This window comes from Strigops habroptila, chromosome 5 (genome assembly GCF_004027225.2).
Source record: "Strigops habroptila isolate Jane chromosome 5, bStrHab1.2.pri, whole genome shotgun sequence".
NCBI classification, from domain to species: domain Eukaryota; kingdom Metazoa; phylum Chordata; class Aves; order Psittaciformes; family Psittacidae; genus Strigops; species Strigops habroptila.
In genome coordinates, this window is record NC_044281.2 from 55,772,910 (window position 1) to 55,785,938 (window position 13,029).

General features: G+C 38.3%; 1 protein-coding gene across 1 annotated transcript in view; it reads right to left on the reverse strand.

Annotated features, from left to right (window-relative positions):
- LOC115608518 (band 4.1-like protein 5) overlaps nt 1-13,029 on the reverse strand; it is a 40,916-nt gene that overhangs the window by 9,469 nt on the left and 18,418 nt on the right. The window contains exons 5-14 of the mRNA XM_030487433.1: nt 12,068-12,146; nt 9,505-9,549; nt 9,125-9,177; nt 6,274-6,394; nt 5,784-5,871; nt 5,069-5,157; nt 3,866-3,935; nt 2,996-3,165; nt 1,749-1,855; nt 1,031-1,058 (exon numbers count right to left, since the gene is read on the reverse strand). Of these exons, the coding sequence (XP_030343293.1) occupies nt 1,031-1,058; nt 1,749-1,855; nt 2,996-3,165; nt 3,866-3,935; nt 5,069-5,157; nt 5,784-5,871; nt 6,274-6,394; nt 9,125-9,177; nt 9,505-9,549; nt 12,068-12,146 (850 nt within the window). The remainder of the gene's footprint in view (nt 1-1,030; nt 1,059-1,748; nt 1,856-2,995; nt 3,166-3,865; nt 3,936-5,068; nt 5,158-5,783; nt 5,872-6,273; nt 6,395-9,124; nt 9,178-9,504; nt 9,550-12,067; nt 12,147-13,029) is intronic.

Sequence of the window (13,029 nt, forward strand, 5' to 3'; positions counted from 1 at the left end):
TGAAGAGTACTTTCCCATTTTATAAAAAAAGAGACAATACAGGAGGTCACAAAGACAGACCTCTATTAAAGTAAGTGCAGCCTTGTCCTTAGACAATTCCTAGACTTTCTCCCCCCTCTCACATGAGAAACAACCCTGCTGCTACAAACATAAAACACAGGGCTGTATTACACCTTAGTTTTGAAATGTTACTTCCTTACATTCCTTACCCAGCTCCTGACTGCCCTGATGCTTAACATCTATGAGTACCTACTTTTAAAAAAGAATTTGGTTGCAATTGATCGCTGCAGTGTTTACAATTTATTAGGGCAAAGGACAACACCAGAACCGAGTGACCTACTTCCTTTGCTACCAGGCAATTCATCAGAACGTGGTTTCCTCTCTTCCTTCAGGGAAGAGTTTGAAAACTGTATGATTCAGATTCATATGAGTACTTTACATTGCAACACCAAGTATGAACTTACACGTGCAAACTCTATGTATAGAAATAAAGAACCAAAAGGCCTCCCTCTCAATGTTGATTGTGAATAATTTTGGATAAATATATAAAATAAATACTTCAGTATATGAAAATAAATGCAAGTATAGTACAGAATATAAAATCATCAACATATTTCAAATATTTATTTTATTATATTTTCCCTGTCTCTGACCTTCACTTATGTATTCCAGTCACACAGCCAGAGTAGGCAGATTTTGGAAAGAAGACACCCTCGCACGCTTTTACCCAATCTCTTTACATGGCAACACACAGAACTATAGCTCATATCCACCAAGAATCATAGCTAGTCACAAAACCTCTTTGCCTGCTAGTAAGCAAGTCTGGCAAAATCCTCTATGTGACAGCAATACAGGAGCTTTGAACAGGAGGTTTTGTGTAAAGCAAACAAACACAAAACCCACAGCAAAACCACAGTCAAGAGGTTAATGCTCTCTACATTTAACTAATTTTATAACCTCCTCCTGCAGACGTGCTCAAGTACAGGTGGCAAACATCAAAGAGAAATTTAAGTGTTGGAATGCATCTTACCTTGTTTCTTCAAGTTTAGCAGCATGTGCTGCAAAAACAGAAAGTGTTAATTAAAATTTAACAATATAATTAGGTTATCAGTTAAAAACCAAGTATATTATTAATAAAAGTAGTCTAGCACTGCCTAAAAGTAGGCAACTAAAAGAGAAAAAGTTGCATGTATCCCATGTAGAATGTGCAAAAACCGAAATTCTAAATTAGAAAAATAGAATAAAAAAAATCTGAACAGCAAACCAAAACGTTGGATTTAAAACCAAATAATCTAAAAGCATGCATGAAGCATAATTCCCACTTGACCCTATGCAAGTGGGAATAAGAGAAAAGGTATCACGCGCTGTAAGGTTGTGACAACAGAGTGCAACTCCTAAGAACCATGACAAAATCTCATTGACAAATTTCAAACTTGATTAATAAGTTTCAAATATTATCACTAATATATTGCTGTTCCCTGGACCCAAGTTTTCGATCTTCATGCAGAGGCCTATTATGCAATATTAGTGGGTGTTTTACCTGCTAGGCAAGCTAGGATGACATGCTCTGGACAAAAGCTTTTTCTGATAAATATATATGGTGTCCCAAATAAGTCTAAGAAAACTAATTTTGAAAACTCAAGAAAAGGGCAAACAGCTACAGAAGAATCCCTACACAGAACTTTTGAAGGATACGATTACTTGATTCTTACAGTGGATTGTACTTCCCAGAACAGAAGGTCTTTTACCTTTCATTTGCAGTGTTCGTCTTGAGTATCTCTTGCTGGGCCTTCTTTCAAAGGATGCTGATCTCCTGGCTTTGTTGGTCTTGGTCGTTTGATATTCTGTTTTCCCACTAACAATGCCATGTAAAAATATAAACCAATAAAATAAATGGCTTGCTTTTAATGACAGAATACAGACACTGCTCATCAAAACATCACATTTCTATTTTGAAATCATAGCTTAATAACCTGAACCCAGTTCTATTAAAAAAATACTGATCTTAACAACTCCAAAGGCCTTTCACAAAAAAGGGAAAGAGTTTCACAAACATCCTAATCTTCACCCTATTTTCCCAAGACAAAAGGCTGAAGCAATGATGCCTTAAAACATTAAGTTGCTGAAAAATCACATTTGCCCTTTATGTATTTCTGTGGTCACAGTCCACGCAGTTTGGGAGAGGTTAAAAATTCTAGGAGAGTAAAGCTTAAGGTATGTTGCCAAAGGTCATAAGGAAAGATGGTAATAGGACTAAAATCCAGCATTTAGATCCTCTTGTTCCCAGGCAAGTCTTTTTTCCCCAAATTTGGCCAGAGTCTGCCGCAAGGCAGTAGCAGCCTCCTGTTCTGCTGACTCCTTGGTACCACTGATCCTTCCCAAAGCAGACTTGACGTATTGCTACAGTTGCTGGAAATGGAAGCAAAGTACATGCGTGCTGCCTGGGGTCACACCTCACCCCCTTCCATATGTTCTCACCAACTCTGGTGGGGCAACAGACAGTATCCTGCAGACTGGTCTGAGCCCACTAGCCATTGAGAAGTCTGTCCATGCACTGGTAGAGCCTAACATGGAATGGGCATGATCTTAGGCTTCTGAAGCACTACCGTCACACAGTCAGGAAACTCAGGAGTCAAAAGACTTGCAATGTCCCAACTGTGCAAGTCAATCCTCAATCCTCTACGGTATGGTTTTAAAAAGGGTGGGCTTTCAAGATGAAGTGGCCTATAAAACACAACATACTACAGATGCTATGTAAGGAACATAAACCTTGAGAAACCTTTGGACCAGAATCACCTAAAGATATATCAGAAAAACGGAGGGGGAAAATCCATACAATTTCATAAAACTAATAATAAAATTCACTCAGTTTGCAAGTTTCACTGCTCTCTATGTCCTAGGTGAATGAATACCAAGTTCCCTCCTGTTTCCATGCATAATTCCAGAAAAGCAAGAAATGACAGAAGGTATGGGCTAAATCACAGATGACACTGACCTGTATCGGAACCGGGATCCTAACCGAATGAAGCCTGATCGACTTGAGCTTTTTTGGACAGGACCTCGGAGCCGGAAGAAGGCATGATGTTCCACTGCACATTTCCACAAATGTTTGCAGGCTTTGGGATGATCCAGTCTAAAGACAAAAGTGTGCTCCTGCTCCTTTCCCTTAAAGCACACAAAGCACACTGACAATTTACAAGGGGCTTGAATAAGCCAAAGCTACGATCCAATGCAAGCCAAATAAAAATTGTTTTTGATGACTACTGAAATGAATGTTTAAATGTTTAAAATGTTTACACCTTTTCAGAAGCTGTAATGAACAACTGCTCCATTGTCTGAAATTGGAAAGCACTAGAGCTCATATATTTAACAAGTCAAACCTCTGAAGAAATACAAATTAAAGACATCGTTATAACAGGAAAGTACTTCTCAATGACGCTAACACGGCCTCGCTTCCAAATCCAATTTCCTCAAATTATCAATGCTCACATTATTGTTATTTCAGCTCTGAGCAATTTCTTCCTATGGGAACAATTCTGGCACTTGCTTAAGGAATTCATTCCCCTAAACGTGGTACATAGCCCTTTTGTAAACTTTCTTGCACAATGCACAGTTTCCAAATTATCTGGTGTACACTAGTTTCACGAGGTATTTCCCTTTTAAAAATAGGGTGAGAATAAAAGTAATTCAGCCTATTTATTTTATACTTAAGCCCCTCCATTCCATTCCCCTCCCCTCCCCAACTAACAACCAAAAGTCTTGCATGGCATCCATGTTAATTCTCAAAACTTAAAGGAGACCAGGAGTATGTAAACTAGTACTGTATAATCAAGACTGAGACATAACTAAGCAGACAGTTATCTACCTGTTCATCATCTTCAACAACTACCAGAGTGAGTTTGTTCTTCTTGAAGTCAAGCCTTGTTATCTTTGGCCTGCAAGATGAACAGAAAAAGCAAGTTACGTCAAACTATCTTAGTAACTCACTGAGAGGTACGTTCAACGCGTTGATCCAAGTCTTTCTACCAGATTTTTTTTTTCTGGTTTTGTGGGTGTTTTAAGTTCATGCAGTAGCTTGATTATAGTGCGGATATCAACGTATCACTTCAAAATTTAACATTTAATTAGAAACCTTCAAGATAGGAAGTCAGCAACTTCTAAGGAGGTAATTCTATTGGAACTTAAAATAATTACTTGAACTGAAATCAAACTGCACCCAAATGCTCCTGCTTGCCTACTCCTCCACAAGCCCACAGAACTGAACTCAGAAAGGCACAAAGGCAGGCCAAAATAATACTACTTTATTACAGAAATAAAAATCACTGTACAATATAGCACAGATCAATTCCTATGATGACTCTGTTTCAGAAAATCCCAGCCAAACAGAACAACATAAGCATGACATGACACAAAACCACAGCCATTTCCTCCCCTCCCTGCTCACCAAAAAAATACCCAGAATTGATGGTAGAGGGACAAGACACACAGATAATATTTCTCCTAAAAAGTGAGTGTTCTTCTGAGAAGTATATAAAATTGGACTGGGTTAACCCAAAACAACTAGTCATATGATGAAATCTCATCTTATCATCTGCCTACTTATTTTTTGTACACAGTTTTGAAAGACTGGATGGGAATTAAGAGAATAAAGCACTTAAGAATCCATGAATGCCTGTGTACCCAGTCCCAAATATGCTAGCTAGGTTTTTCACCTTGTGTTTTATGCAATATAAAGCCCTGCAAAATTTCATCACAAAGCTTCTAAGAAACTGTGGGGTATTCCTCAGGTACTTGACAAATAAAGAAGCACATATGTTCATTAAAAACAAAGGAAGCTCTATATCCCCTGACTATATACAGATCTGGTTTTGGGTTTATTTGTTTTTCATTTGTCCTTACTGATGGGCAGAAAGAGACATTTTTTTAATGAAAAACCTGCCCAGATGACATTATATGTAAAACTTGCACTAGTACTATTCTGTACTCTTTTTCAACTGTAAGGCTAGTGCAAAAGAAGCAAAAGAGTAAAAATTTAAAATACATCTTAACATACAATCAGAGAGCTTACCAGAAAAACAAACCAATCTTTGTGTCTCCTTCAAAGACAAGAACTCCTGTAGGTGTTAGTCCCAGGCTGTAATCATTGCCATCTCTTGCCTAATTGCCACAAAATAAAGATTATGTTCATTTTGATGTTTGACCCTTTATCCAAATTACTCCAGTGTGATGTAGCTTATTTGCCCCAATGTTACAATTAAACATACATCTGCTTATTTTATATAACAAAACTCTTGTGTTTCAATAATCTTATGCAATGGATTTTTCTAATTTGCAACCCCTCAATAAGGCTGACTAAAGTGGAAAATTAGTTTCTTGATTTGTTTGTGTGATAAGGACCTCCTTGTGTATTTCTCTCACTTCCTTCTCCACAGGATATATTTTTACTTGTAGTTCTTCAGCTGGTAGCTGACTGTACCCCAGCCAGTTTTAACTTAATTGTTATGATTTTCATGTAGCTTTTAATCTAAATACAAACTGTACTACATATTGCCACACCAATCACATATTTAACACAGAGCAGATATGCTTAGTCTAAAGTTACACTTTCTAGAAAAGTATACCATAAAGTAGAATGTTGATGCAAAGCCAGATCACTTGTTACACAGTTTAGATGAGTACAATATTTCCCCCCGCCCTACACCCCCAAGCAAAACCAGTGTTGAAATGCAGGACAAAGCTAGCATTATCATTACCAAAGGTCACCAAGCTGTGGTTAAACATACCTTGACTATGTGCATGTCTACACCATACATTTCCAGCCACTTAGCTTTGTTTAAGTAGTTAGTTTCAGCCTGTGCTGGTGTTTGCCCCCTGAAATAAATATTTTGCTGTTAGGTAAGATGCCTGAAAAAAGCACAGAAAGCAAAAACCAGTATATAGAAAAGAGGAAAAGAACTTCCTGCAAGTTCGTGAAAAACCCAAACACTGCTGACATTTGTTTGCTTTGAACATCAATGTCACTTTTGTAAGTTTTAATCTGAAACCACTGCTGAAAAATTATTACATTTTAAGAACCTGCACCTCACCATTTAACTCAGACCTTTGAAAAGCTTCATTTTTCACATTGCATCCTCTTACAAAATATGACAGAATGATATTAGAATTACATTTCTGAACAGGACCACGGAAGAAGCATCAGCAGCATCTTAATACATTTTCTCACAGAAAAATCAGTGCAAACAGCTGGTTAGCATATACTGGAAGATCTAGTACCTGCATTCCTTCCACTTCTCAAAAATGGCTAGTTCCATCTCTTCAGTCTGGGAGGGAACAAACCTGAACTCAGACACCAGTTCAGGGACATGTTCAGCAGGATCATAGTCTCCGAGTTCAGCTACAAAAGAACAGCATTGTCAAGCAGTGTTCACAATAACACAAGAACTTTTGCATACTTTTCTAGTTAATCTAGAATACTAAATTTCTTTTTGTGTTGTTCCTCCTCCTCCAGTCCTCCCAATTATTTGAAATATCACCTTTTTTGACAGTGAAATTATGAACACTGAACAAGTAGTTGAGTTGTATGCACAAAAGCTTTGCATCCATTTTTACAAACTGCCATTGATGCATTCCTTAACAAGCTTCCTAGGAAGTTAACTTCCAAGAAGGTTATCAACATCTTTGATCACCTTTTTTCTTTCTTGCAGAAAGTTTTCAACATTTTATCACTGACATCTTTATTGAGACGACAGGTTAAAATGGACTTAAGTTAAAAGGGAATTTTGCCTTAAATTATTAAAACAGAATCTCTTGAGATCTGCAAAAATCAAAACCAGTTTTGACTCTTCATAAAACTATTTGTCCGTTCTAAAAATCAATTTCTGGTCTTATGACTGTAAGTTCCCCTGTCTTGATATAATTATTCTGTGTCAGGGCACAAACCTGCACCTGTTATTTGTTGCTCTCCTTTTCATCTAAGAACACAATAAATGCCCTACTGGGTCAGTCAAATGGCCCATCCAGTCCACTGCTGCATGCTCAACAGGGGCAATAAGAGATGTTATTTAGAGAGCATACTGGAAGATACTAGTCAATGGGTGTGCCACATCAAAAGCACAACCCCCTTCCACAGACGCTAACAAGCCCAGCTTCTGAAGATTGACGTACGCCTAAAACGCTGAAACTCACAGTTAGAAAACTTTATAAAAATGTCCAGATTTTCAGAATCACTAAAGCATTTGCTCGTCCCATTGATTTCAAGCAGTTTCTTAATGTTCAGCTCATGTCCAAAAATTCAGGAATAATTCTATAACTTGGTCCTTGGTGTCTGATACAGGCCAACAATTGTTATGCTTGAAAAAAGAAACCACCAATATTTGTGTAGGAAAAAAAACTAATGACATCTTTGGGACAACATGGAAAAGTCAAATACACACACACACTATTCATATGTGCAGAAACTATATACGCTCTAAAAACCTGTTTCTTGGATTTCTGAACACTGCAGCATAATAATAGTCTTTTTACCCCTTTTTTTTCTTTTTTTTTTTTTTTTAAATGCTGACTGAGGAAGTCTGTAGTTCTATAATAATTTACTCCCACTAAAACGCCTGCCTCTGTTGAAAGGAATGCTGTCAAACCCAGCTTAGGTTCCAGCTGATTTAAATAAAAGTACACAGCTGTCAGACAGTAAGATTAAAGCCCTGCTACAGGCACTATAGAGAGAGGAAAGGAAAGGAAAGACAAGCACAAAAAGCAATGGATATATGACATAATTAGATCACTTTGTTTCTTCCAGAAGTTATTCACTGAACCCGTATCTTAAGGCTCTAACAATGCTAATATTTTAAACTATGGAATGTATTCTAACTGTTTTCCTTCCACACAAAAGAACAGGGTAAAAAGGCAGGTATCTTTACAGTTTAATCCCAACTCTCTATACCTACACATGATAAGAGCCATTAGTAACTCCTGCCTGAAGAACAAAATCTGTTTTGGAAAATATCTGTACAAGAAAGAATTTCAGTGACTTAGTCCTGTTACCTAACCCCTGCAAACTAAGTACAACAGTGCACTGCTTTATAAGATGAATGTTGTGTAGAGAATTTGTGCAGCACAAACACATGGCATATCTACAAATTCTCTCTTCATTAAAGAGGACTGTACAACAGCTTTACAGCTGAGGTTCTGGGATTTTTTTGTAGACTTCAAACTGGGTTGAATAAGGCCATATAGCTGTATCCTCCAAGAACGACCTAAAAGTCTGCTTTAGCAGACATTTCTAAAACTTCACTTTCTTTTGTGAGTTCCCCTGCTTGAAACAACAGCAAACTTCATATTTGCTAAGATTACACCCTCATTCAAAGAACAGAAGACACTGTCCCTGAAGATCAGTGATGTACAACCTACACAAGCAACTGAAGATCAGACCGCAGCTCTCAGAGAAGCCATGGATGCTGGAGTCTCAGCTGGAATCAAAAGTTAAAGACAACTCATTCATAAGAGTCTCAGAGGGCTGAAGCAGAGTGCTGTATAGATGAGAAATGACAGCATGTCATCTCTTGACTGTAGAAGGATCTGAAATACTGGCAAGTGCAGTTCAACCATAAGTGCTCAAGTACCAGCTTGAGACATAGGGCACTAACATGTTTCTACAAATAAGGTTAAGTCAAAAGCTGGTGGGTTTTGTATGCAGGATTTTTCAATGGAGTGCAGAACCAAAATAATTTTGTACCCAATTTGTACAACAAATAAAACACGTGGCAGAAACTACACAATGAAAAATAGTGAACTATGTTACTACATCAAAGCAATTCACAAAGGCTGCAAACCTCATCTCTTGTGTGGAAGTGGACAGGTTTGCACACAAGCACCTGAGAAAACAAGTTTAGAGCAAAGCTGTTTCTGTTCAGAACCTCCTTGTTCCATTTCCTGAGGAATTGACTAATTTTCTATACATGCTCACAACAAAATTATAATCAAAAAGAGCCGTGTTTCTCACTGGATCGCCAACAGCTGCGCAGAACCTATTTTCTGGATACACCAAGGACAGACTAAAAGAAGTAATAAGAGTCTACACACAATGCTGTTCATGCAACTTCATCCTTCCCCGCTTGTACCTACTCACCTTGCATGTTATAAGCTGCCAGCTGCATGGCTGTGTCAAAAGGACATTCCAATCTGTTGTAAGACAAGTGCATTGTTAAAAGCTTAGCTGACACTACTTAGCAGACAACTTATATATCCAACAGTGAGAAACTGCAGTAGTTTGGGATAAGAAAATGAAAAAAGGATTAGTAGATTTTCAGCAAATTAACAAGAAAGAAGCACTACATTATTTAAGCATTCCTCTTCTGCTAGTCATGCATAGAAAAGTCATATCTTAGAGAAAAAAACCCCACATTACATTACTTAGCAAAACTTATTAATTATCCAAATGTAAGTTTAATAAATCCTATGCTAAACACACTGTAATTGTTTAAAAGGCTGTTTATCGGTAATACTTACTTTCCACTAAGAATATCCAGTTTCAGCTGCAGAACAAATAAATACCTGTAGGATTAAATAAGAAATAAAAGTCATTGATTAATACTTCTAATGTGTGACTCAGCCTACAGAAGGAAGTTAGAGCCTGACAAAGAAGAATGTTTTCTACTCCTTACATGGGCTTTCAAGACTGAAGAAACTGCACCGTGATCTTTTAAGGCTTTATCAGTTGGGTTTGTATGCTTTGCACACTTTTCAAATGAAGTAAACCCAAAACTAGAAGTTGTCACAAGCTGAACTACAGTGTTGCGTGGAAGAAGAAACAGAATACCTAAGTAAGTCTTCTTTTTCCCTCTCCTGATCCTACTAGGGCAAAGAACAACTTACATCTTCCACATTTTCTTCATTATTCATAGACATACAGATCTTGTAAGAGAATGAATATTTTAAAGTCTCTCAAAAAAAGGTCTTCCTAATATGGATTGCTTAGTTAAAATCTAACCCAGAAAGCTGACTGCAAAGTAAAAAAAAAAACCCCAAACCAAAACAACAAAACAGCCTTTTCAACTTGTTTACTCTTCAGAGCCAGCCTTCTTTCACTGTCTTGCTTACTCAGTACTCTTCTTGCTTAGAAATTGGGTAAATACTGAATACAAATATCCCTTTGGTGTGCAACACCAATCCTTCCGATCCAACACCCCCAGAGTAGCCCTCTTGAGCCATTTCGGTACACAGCTTTCCTTTAACAAGAGAAGTAGCTGTCTCATCAACTAAAACACCAGGCTCCACAATGGTATCCAGTTTGAATTCTATTACAGATGAACAGAAGCCTTACGCACAAAACCAAAGATTATGCTTCTGTTCTAACATGTGCCTATGGCTACTTGTACTCACATACATAGACACAGAACAGATGAAGGCCATTTTCCTACAGGTTCCTTGGAAATCCACAAATACTTTGCCAAACCTAACATTATCCAAAGTCTTGTGCACTGGCCCCTATGTGAGGAATAAATCTGTTTGGTGCTGACCCTAGATATCAAAAGAATGAGCACAGGCCTCCAGTGTATAGTGGGTGTGTCCAGTCTGTGCTTATCAGCCACATAACACTTGCAAACAATTCAAGCATACTTCCCATGCTGAGGCTGTGTTACATGACCTCTGACTGGTGGCATCTGATGGGAAGCTGGCAGAAAACATTAGCAAACTGCACCTGTGGAAACTAAAAAGTGGCCCCAGCTGCACAAAGAGAAGGTAGAACCCTCGGAAAGCCCCGGCTAGTGACACACATAGCCATGACAGAGCTCCCCTTCCCACTGCTTCTTTAGGGCATAAAATGGTCCCAAGACAAAAGAAAGACTTGCTGCTTTCCTGTTGTGGGGGATTAACTAAGCAGACAGACAGGGTTTAAAAGCCCTCAGGTTTCAGATCTGCCCTGCTAAAACCTGTATAGCAAGGTCTGACTAGCAGAACTCAAGACAAATGAAATGTTTCATAGTGGCAGGTACAGATGTAGATCTAAATTTTGTCTATGGTTACTATTTTTGAAGACAATTAAATGTTTATTCAAGAACACGAGTGAGAAGGTAAAATATTCTTCCCTGATCGGCAGGAAAGCATTAAAGAAGAGCACTTATAACTTTATGCTACCACATGCAAGTACGAAGCTGCACAGGGTACATATGGCTGTAAGGAGTAATGCCACTATAATCTTCCTGGTAGCACTCCCAGGGATTTGGCTAAAGTGCAGATCGAAGATCCACACAGACATAAACCTGAACAACAAACAAATGCATTTAATGCTTTTACACAGAGCTGAGGGTATGAAGCGTCTACAGCTATCAAGAAAGCACTTTGTTTTCTCCTCAAAACAGATCATCAGCAGTGGTGACAACACAAAGAAATACTGCCAAAGAAATACAACAGATTTATACTACTGACAGATGGTAGGTTGTATTCTCTTCCAAAGCACCCCAAGTATATCTCAGTGCAACATGAAATGTAGCATTATGAATGGATCTGTGAAATACTTTAATCAAGAGAAACTGCTGCTCATCTGATACTCAAGTCCTACACATATAGTACCGTCAACTCACATCTCAGCATGGTAGTAAAATGCTATTTTCCCTTTCCATAAGCTCTGTAAAGACCACAGAAGTAATGAAACATTAACTGAACTTTTGCCAAAGATAAACTCTAACTTGCGATTCAACACTTTTCTGCCTACAGAGACAGGAAGACTACACACAGTTGAAATTAAATGCAACTTAAGAAGAATAAAGAAAGAGGAATCATGTCTGTTCTCTTCAGTGAAAAGCTTTGTCCACTGTGTATAAGCTACTTAGATTAGTTGCCAGAATTGCCTAATGGAAAATGGTGCATCAATATAGTAAATATGTAGGTCTCTTTGTATTACAGTTGATTTATTTCATGAGAACTACATCAGAAACATTTACAAAAAGCCAAGTAAGCAAGCAGCTCTAAGGAATTCTCCAAAATATCACACAACTGTTCAGATAAATACCACAAAAACATTTTCCTGGCCTTATTTGGCTACCCCTCTCTCACACAAAATCCCTCTTACCTTGTTAGCTCTTCACGTAGATTGTTGGGCTCTGACGAGTAAAACTTCACACGAAAATGCAGACAATACGGTGGGCCAACTGCAAAGTAGAATTCATTCAAGATAATGGTAACAGTTACTGGATGAGGCATCTTATTTTATTACTACACAGAATCACATCACAAAACTTGACTGAAATTGGCTCTGTCCTACCACAAGGTCTTAAGGCAGGAATTCACCTGTGATAGGGAAATGCACGAAAAACATCAGGGTGAAAGGACACTTAAATATTCACACAAAATAGTTTGATATCTTACAAGTCAATCCAACATTAAGTTGATTTTTCCTGCCAAAAGCACACGAAGGCTATGTTAATCCCTATATTTAAGGACTCCATCCATCACCAAGAAAGCTGTGCATCTTGACTCTGTCATTTGGTCTGAAGATGAAACCCCCAGGCACCCTCTTTGTCTCTCTTACACCTTCCCAGGGCTCTGGGAAATAACCACTGCTAACATCTTGGGCCCCTTTATTCCACAGAAGTTCAGACATATTTAACAGACCCTTCTGTGGAAGAATCACCTTTTCTGGAAACCAAAGAGTTAATTACAAAAGAATGGATTAACAGTTCTTTACAAATGTGCAGCGCTCTGCTGATTCTTGCATTGGACAGGAGGAATTTTCTCTCTCTCGGTGCTTCCAAAACCTCTGTTGTATTAACACAGCACCACAAATCCCTGAAGACTTCCCGCAGCGCAGAGCAAGGAAGCTGCTAAACAAAAACCAGCCAATATCACAGCTTACCCAAGCATGCACCACTGAAACCAGGCCACACTAAACCCTTGTGCAGCAGGTAAGGACTTAGTGGACCAAACACAGATTCAGACATTCAGGACTGCCCCAAAGGATGGAGGCTCGAAGACAAGTTTTCCTATAGTCAGGGTAACAATCGATAACACTAAAATATCTTCAGCTGCCTTGAC